Raw genomic sequence first — 8,910 nt, forward strand, 5'->3', positions numbered from 1 at the left:
ACAGGCTGTTACCTAATCCACAGCTGCATTGTATTAATCTTAGCAGCTGGAAGGGAGTAGGACTGTGACCAGTTGTCAGATTAGAGCCTATGGTTTAGACTTGACCCATGTGGCTGACTAAAATGCACACTTAATAAATAAATACAGAAAATGGTACATTACTACAGCTCCATTATTAATCCAAGTTGGTTCAGTCCCCTCCACAAAGTGTTAGGGATATTTTGAGAACTACTTTTGGATTAAAGAAATTGCAACTTTTACAGTGGAAAATGCAAAAAAATTAATACACTGTTCAACAAGGAGAACAGGAAGTGATTCTAACAGACAGCAAGGGAGCTACAGCTCTTATCACTGAATTCTAGTAGCTATATGGAATTAGCATCACATCTATATAAAAGCACAAATAATGTCTGTGCTCATTAACAGTTGCACCTCCTTGTTACCTAAATAACAAGAGGTTGAATGGGTGAGGGTGAAACCGCCACAGTCCTGAGGTTTATTGGAATTAGCCTGATTACTCCCTTCTAAAAGTGGCAAGTCTGAAAGCTTTTTTCTGAGTATTAATACTAGGAGATTGGTGGGGGTCAGGGTGGGAAATGTCATCTACAGTGCATTAGCATGCAGCCTTATAATTCTAACAGCTTTAAATTGCATATTTATCTTGATTGAATCACGTAAAACCCATCTACGAATTATAGGTAGTCACGATTTCATTATTTGACTGGTTTGTGTTTTAGTGTGCCAGCAAGCTCCCCTTTTCATTACAAAGGTTTCACCTTGGACTGGTGGAAAGCTCAAAATTTAAATAAACTTTCCAACTTCAATTTGTTCTCTGTCAAATTTCCACCTGCAAAGGCTGATCCCCTTCAGATGTATCTGGAACTGGACCAAGACTCAGCATTAATCCTTTGCATCAGCAAATGAAATCAATGTGCAAGTAGATATAGTGTAAGATGATGAATATTTCTGGTCACTGAGCTGCAGTAGCTTCCAAGGACCCGGCTCCTCAAAGCTCGGGGAATGGAGAAAATTGTGCAGGTTGTGAAGAAACAATTGAGCACTTGGTCAGTGACTGTATATTAGTTAATTCTGATAATGAAGGGATTGTCAAACTGAAAAATAATACATCAAAGTGATTTCTGGAACAGAATAGTTTCCTCCATGTTGGTCTTTTTTTTAATATAAAATCATGTAAAAGTTTAACTGTCCAAGAGAAATTACACCATTGCTGTAGCTCATCAGTTATCTGCCAGCATTCTTATAGGTAGCTTTATAATTAGCTTTAATCTGTGACCTGAATTTTCTCTGTGTGTGTGTGTGTGTGTGTGTGTGTGTGTGTGTGAGAGAGATTTTTTAACAAGTACATTTTAAGAGTCAATTTCCCCCCTCCCCCTTTCCTCCTGGGGTATCCGCACAATATTTTGAGATCTAAGTGCCCCAACATTAGGTGCTTATGTGAGGGGACAAGGTTCGTCACTCTGCTGTTTTTGGAGGTGTTTCTCTGTTTAATGATGGAGCAGGTGTACAGTCCTTACCTGAATTCAGCACCTGAACAGAGAAGATGGATTAACCTTTGAATGTAGACTCTCTGAAGGGTCCACACCAGAATTAAAATTAAGCTGTTTCTACTGTATTAGGTTTGAATACGATCAGGTGCTAGGACAGGTATTTACGTTTATATTTGGGTGCAGTATACTGATTACATTATTTGTAACTATTAAGTTCCTTAAATGCAATAACATTTATTATAGGCTGTCGAGTGAACAATGTGCAGAAAGTTTAACTAAGTTTATGTTGAAATGTTTGAGGTCCACAGAAAGAAGAAAAAGTACTGGAGGTCTGATTTTGAGCCCAGATCTGTATTTGGGTGTTCCTGACCGAGAGGTTGCTACAGTGTGTATTTACACTGTCAGTAATTTAGATTGAAGCTTTGCTATTTCCTGTGTGGTAACTGTCAATTGGAAAGGCTCAGAGTTCAATTGGGACATACTTGGCAATCGCAATCGCAATAGCTGCAGCAAAAGCTTCCCAAAATCCAAGCATCTATTCTTTTCAGTATTGGTTGATGCTGTTGTCTCTTACTACCCAAAGATCAGGTGGGGGGAGGAAAGATGCCTGGATACTTTAGTGATTTCTGAACTAGCTCAGAGGATAAGAACCTGAAACAGAAAGAAAACGGATGCATAGGAAAGAAACAAAATGGAAGAAGAAATTTGAGGAAGGTTGAGCTCTTACACTCAGTAAGGTGACATTTTAAAATTGGCAGTAGTACACAGAAATGTATTGGTGATATTAAACATACTTTATCAATTACATGTGTTTGCTGAAAAATGCAGCTAATAATTGTAAAAAAATACATCTGGACTATAATTTTGCACATTCCAGCATACTAATTTTCACTTTTTTTTACACAGCCAAGACCCAGAAGCACCAGTTGTGAAAGGATCCCCAGAAAACCTAACATTTAAAGAACGCCAACGTCTTTTCTCACATGGACAGGATATTTCCAACAAGGTGAAGGCATCACGGAAACTGATGGAACTAGAAAATGAGCTGAACACAAAATAAAATTGGCGCCTTAGTAACTTCTTAATGAAAAGCTCAGTACAAAATGTTTCTATGCTAGTTTGTACAGAGTGTTTAAATTTTTGACTATTGCAACTGTAAAATAGGATGTGGGAAGTGAAATTTCCACTATGGTGAGTTGCATACCAAGAATATTATAATTTAGCTATACAAATTGAGCACTGTTAAATGTTTTTCGTTAATAAAATTAAATGAAGGTAATGGTCACTTTTACAAAGAGTTTCGGGGTTCTGATTTTCTGGCATACACAGAGTGCACTACACCTGGAGATAGCATATGATGAAGCAAAATGGCGTAATACAGAATTGTTAACTTGTAATGTAGAAGCTTTTAAATGTATTGAAAGAATTTTTGCTTGTCCAGCAGCTGGTGCCTCAATTGTTTCAGCTATGCATTAGGTGGCTAATAAATGGGAAGTGTGGACCTCATTCTACTTACAAAAAAAGAAAAAAGCTTTCTTCTATGCGCAGTTTAATAGAAATTGTTATGATTCCAACCAAACTTTCCTCTTAGCTACGTGTTCTGAACTGGATTTTAAAGTTATTGAACAATTTTATGTATAATATTGTGGTCTATAATTGTATTTAGAGATAAATGCACACATCTAAACATAGAGTAGACTTCCACTGCCTTAGGAATGGAATCACTTTATATGAAATGTACGATAATTAAAACGTCTAATGAAGATTGAAGTGTAAATATTTTTTTTACTTATTGAACTGTTTCTTATTTGGAACAGAAGAGTGCTGTACCATTTCAACTGTGTAACAAGAAGCAGTAGAGAAAGTAAATGGGAGTAAACCCCCTCATGAAGGAAAAATTTGGACTTGCCATATGTAAGGCTGAGCAAATGCTTGGGTGATTGCCAGAGTCCTGAATACCAACAGCATGGTACAAACAGCTGGAACAAATTAGTGTCATTTTATAAATGAAAAATAAACTGCTGCTGTTTCTGTGCTGCTGCTGGTATTCAGAGCTGATCTGGGAGGAAAACTGGTATTTTTCATATAGTTTTTCATGGATTCTGTTGGGTTTACAGAGTTCTTTTTGTGGTCACCACTAGAGTGCTGTTAAACTGTGTTTACTGAACATCAGAACTGCTGTAGTATCTTATTTCTACTGTATTTCACTTGCAACCTATTTTTAATAAATTACTTTGTATGTATTCAAAAGTTAACCTGTCTTTTGCCTGAAGTACTTAAATATCAGAGTTTTTCAAATTATGACATTAACTGGGTATGAACGTGCATCATTTTAAGCATTATTGTGCCATGCTTTGCATGAAACTAGATTTTAAAATTCTGTTTTACAAGTTTCATGGTATAATGGACAAGGTGATCATTCTTGATTAGAAACTTTAATTTTGGTGTTTACCAGGAAATTTAATCCTTAAAAATCCTCTTTCCACGTTCCCCCCCCGCCCCAAAAAAGAACTGATAGCCATTCAAAAGCGGGGGAGGTACATATGTGGTAAGATGTTGGACAAAGATTTATTTTAAAAAATTTGTTTTCACAATGTGGGTGGTGTGGCAAGGCTGCATTTATTGCCCATACCTACTTGCCCTGAGAAGGTAGTGGGCTTTCTCTTGAACTGTTGCAGCCCTTGTAATGCTGGTGCTCCCACAATGGTTTTGGGAAGGGAATACCAGGATATTGATCCTGCAACAATGAAGATACGGAGATATATGTCAAAGTCAGAGTGGTGTGTAACTTGGGAGGGGAACCAGGAGGTGATTGTGCTCACAGCGTGGCTACTTTTGTTGTTCTCTGTGGTACAGGTCACTGAGATGGGGTGGGGGTGGTGGTGTTGGAGGAGCTATTGAAGTTACATTGGTGAATTGCAGTTCTTCTGTATATAGTACATACTGCAGTCCCATTGTGGCAGTGATAAAGAGGGTGAATATTGAGTCCAATAACATTTACAATAATTATATTGCATAGGAAGTTATTTAATGTAATGCGTTCTGCAATTCAAATATTGCAATTTTTAAATTCTGGGGATACAAACGTCACTAGCAAGGCCATCATTTATTGCCCATTAACTCAAATCAAAATCTCATTATAGAGAGCTCTTTTACAAGTGCACGAAACATTGTATCAACTGCTTCTAATTTATTACTCCATATATGATGTACATGTTCAAGCTTTATGCTGTGCACTAGATCTTTTGGCCTAGCCAGAGTCAAAAATCATCAGTTACGATTGCACTTTCTTCATAAACATTATTTAAGTTGTCTTATGCTTGAGCATGTAAATGATAGGAATTGGTGCTACAATTACAGGCCTCAAGTATTGCAATCAGCAGGTATTTGAGCAAGGCAGAATACAAGATATTAAAGCAGCAAAGCACTCACTCAATAGATCCAAGATAGGAAACTATTAAAGTATTTCTCTCTTCCCTGTTTTATCCTCCATGCCTCTCTTGAAGGTGACTTATGCTGCCGTATAGCTCCATGAGTTCTGGCAACCCTTTGTACTTTGTGCAACTTGCATTTTTCTTGTTCTAGGTATGGATTGCAAATGTACTGTAGGTATCTTAGTCATAGAATCAGTGATTGTAATAAAATATCAGCACCTATTTTTTTATAAAATGCTTTTAGCATTCCTGATATTGCAACTGTTTGTTCTGTATAACATTTGTAACTAACTCTTGGTTAGCCCTTAATTTCTACAATAGAAAGATTTGCAATTATACAGCCTACTTTTTCATTTTTTAAACCTAATAATCTTGAACCCCTCTGATTGCCCAGTGAGCAATGGAGCCATACAGACCAGGAAGGCCCCGTGGGTAGAATCCTGGTTTTTGCTGAGTTTGCTGATCTCAGTTGGGTTGTAGTAGGTGTACTGCAAATGGCCTCACTTCCCACTCCTGATTGCCATCCATTTACCCCTTAGTAGTGTGTTGGGTGAGAAGGGGATTTGGGCTTGGTTGTGATGATGAGTGGTTGAATAGCCTGCTGAAACTCGCTGTCAAGGCTCTCACATAATAGCCACTTGTGGAAGATTCTGGAGGGCAACCCATGTCCAGCAAGGATTCAACATTGCCAGGAGGGGAGAAGAGAAAACTGAGGAAGAAAGAATTCTGTAATAATCTTGATATATCTAGTATAAATGATGGCTGGAAGACTCCGCGGACTAATTTAACAGGGACTTTACAACTGCTGAGATTAAATGGTGAAGAAAATGAAAGTATTTTCAAGTAATATGTTTCCTTCGTATGGAAATGGTACAGCAAAGGGCCACAATAATGATTCTCAGCTAAACAAAACTGTAGTTACTTGAGAAGCTTAAAAAGCTGGGCCTGTTCACTTCAGAGATGTGTAAACTTTGGGGTGATTTGATAGAGGTATATAAAATAGTTTAAAGACTAGATTGTGTTCCTAGTAGATTATTTCAGTTGAATAAATTGGGGAAGACCAGGCGTTGTGTATAAATTACACAAGAGTAGGGCTAAGTTAGATGTTAGGCGGTTCTTTTCCTGAAGGATACTACTTTAGAAAAAGTTGCTGGCTCATGCTGTGAATGCTGACTCTCTAAACCTTCAAAACAGCTTGGAGCAGTTCCTGGCTGAGGCAGAGATCACGTCTTATAAAAGGTAGGTGAAAGAAAAATTAATATAAGCATTATCAATGTGATCTGGACTAGTTTTCAACTGCCTAAGAGGGTCGTAGAGGAAGTTTCCACAGTGTTTTTCTCTAATTGGCTTTGGGTTGTTATCTGTCCATCTCCCAGGAGATTACATGGCTGCTGGTAGGTAGGGGTGTCTAATCATGCATCATGACTGTGTAGGGCAGGCTTGACAGACCAATCTTCTCCTGCCTGTCATTTTTGTATATTTGTAATACCAGCTTGTCTATATCTCTGGTTCTGCCTCGCGGTCTGGATCTGGCAGCGTCTCTATTCTTAAAATTCTCATCCTTGTTTTCAAATCCCTCCATGGGCTTGCTCCTCCCTATCTCTGCAACCTCTTCCAGCCCTAGGACCCTCCAAGATATCTGCGCTTCTCCAATTCTGGCCTCTTGGGTATCCCCGATTTTCATCACTCCACTGTTGGCTGCAGTATTTTCAGCACCCTGGGTCCTAAGCTCTGGAATTCCCACCCTAAACCTCTCCACCTCACTACCTCCTTTTAAGATGCTCTTTAAAACCTACCTCTTTGACCAAGCTTTTGGTCACCTGCCCTAATGTCTCCTTATGTTGCACGGTGTCAAATTTTACATGATAACACTCCTGTGAAGTGCCTTGGAATGTAAAGGTACTATATGAATTCAAGTTTTTATGTCTCTTTGTTTTCCTACAGCCCAAGATCTAACAGAATTTTCTTTCCCCCTGCAAATCCTGAATAACAATTGTACATTTTATTTTTTAGGACTTATTTCCTCAAGTAAAAATTAAACTACTTTTTGGTAAGTGAGAAATGAATTCATTCAAGTTTTATAAAGCCTAAAACATTTTACTAATGTAAATAGACTTGTGATTCACTTTAGTGTTGGGTAAAAATGAGCATTTGAGGCACTGAGCAGAGAGGCGAGCTGTGTCTTCATAGGAACGGTGAACTGGGTTCCTTGTAGCTATTTGAGTCATATTGGCAGAGGCCTGAAAGCAGTTGCGCAACCATACTCTTGTTAAGAGATGCTGCGAAGTGTGGGGAGAGCCATGAAGAGGAAGAGAGGAAATCTCTTCAGGAGAGAGAGTCTCTCCCTCAAATGGAATCATGGGAATGGGATCTCTTCATTGTGAAATAGGTCTCTAACAATCTGCAAAGCTTTCTCTCGAACAGGTGAAATTTGGTGCCATTGTGTAGATCTGAGAATATATGACCCATTATATAATACCAAGATAACTCATAAGAATATAGGAACAGGAGTAGGCCATTCAGCCCCTTGAGCCTGCTCCGCCATTTGATAAGATCATGGCTGATCAGTAATCTAACTCCATATGCCTGCCTTTCGCCCATATCCCTTAATACCTTTGGTTGCCAAAAAGCTATCTATCTCAGATTTAAATTTAGCAATTGAGCTAGCATCAACTGCTGTTGGCAGAAGTCAAACTTCTGCCATCCTTTGTGTGTAGAAATATTTTCTAATCTCACTCCTGAAAGGTCTGGCTCTAATTTTTAGACTGTGCCCCCTACTCCTAGAATCCCCAACCAGCGGAAATAGTTTCTCTCTATAGCTACATCATTAAATAAATTTAAAACAGAAATAGACAGTTTCCTAGAAGTAAAGGGAATTAGGGGTTACGGGGAGCGGGCAGGAAATTGGACATGAATTTAGATTTGAGATTAGGATCAGATCAGCCATGATCTTATTGAATGGCGGAGCAGGCTCGAGGGGCCGATTGGCCTACTCCTGCTCCTATTTCTTATGTTCTATCCACCCTATCTGTTCCCCTTAATATCTTATAAACTTCAATCAGATCACCCCTTAACCTTCTAAACGCTAGGGAATACAACCCCAATTTGTGTAATCTCTCCTCGTAACTTAACCATTGAAGTCTGGGTTTCATTCTAGTAAACCTACGCTGCACTCCCTCCAAGGCCAATATGTCCTTCCGAAGTTGAGGTGCCCAGGTGCAGTCGAATCAGGATTTTGTATAGCTGCAGCATAACTTCTGAGCCCTTGTACTCCAGTCCTCTAGATATAAAGGCCAGCATTCCATTAGCCTTATTGATTATTTTCTGCACCTGTTCGTGACACTTCAATGATCTATGTACCTGAACCCCTAAGTCCCTTTGGACATCCACTGTTTTTAACTTTTTACCATTTAGAAAGTACCCTGTTCTATCCTTTTTTGATCCAAAGTGGATGACCTCACATTTGCCTACATTGAATTCCATTTGCCACAGTTTTGCCCATTCACCTAATCTATCAATATCCCTTTGTAATTTTATGTTTTAATCTACTCTGCTTACAATGCCACCAATCTTTGTGTCATTGGCAAACTTAGATATGAGATTTTCTATGTCTTCATCTAAGTCGTTAATAAATATTGTGAATAATTGAGGCCCCAAGACAGATCCCTGCGGGACTCCACTAGTCACATCTTGCCAATGTGAGTACCTAACCATTATCCCTACTCTCTCGCCTTTCGATCAGCCAACTTCCGAACCAAGTCCATACTTTTCCCTCGATTCCATGGGCTTCTATCTTAGCTAACAGTTTCTTATGTGGGACTTTATCAAATGCCTTCTGGAAGTCCATATAAATAACATCCATTGACATTCCCCCGTCCACTACTTTAGTTACCTCTTCAAAAAATTCAATCAGATTTGTCAGGCACAACCTATCTTTCACAAATCCATGCTGGCTCTCTCTGATTAAC

At 38.8% G+C, this 8,910-nt stretch overlaps 1 protein-coding gene across 6 annotated transcripts in view; it reads left to right on the forward strand.

Annotated features, from left to right (window-relative positions):
* Positions 1 to 3,763, forward strand: part of afdna (afadin, adherens junction formation factor a) — a 269,000-nt gene extending 265,237 nt beyond the window's left edge. For all 6 annotated transcript variants that reach the window (XM_067989221.1, XM_067989223.1, XM_067989224.1 and 3 more), the window contains one exon: positions 2,415 to 3,763. In XM_067989221.1, coding sequence (XP_067845322.1) covers positions 2,415 to 2,568 — 154 coding nt within the window. In that variant the 3' untranslated portion in view covers positions 2,569 to 3,763. The remainder of the gene's footprint in view (positions 1 to 2,414) is intronic.
* The last annotated feature ends 5,147 nt before the right edge of the window (positions 3,764 to 8,910 follow it).

The sequence above is a fragment of the Heptranchias perlo genome, chromosome 8 (genome assembly GCF_035084215.1).
Source record: "Heptranchias perlo isolate sHepPer1 chromosome 8, sHepPer1.hap1, whole genome shotgun sequence".
NCBI classification, from domain to species: domain Eukaryota; kingdom Metazoa; phylum Chordata; class Chondrichthyes; order Hexanchiformes; family Hexanchidae; genus Heptranchias; species Heptranchias perlo.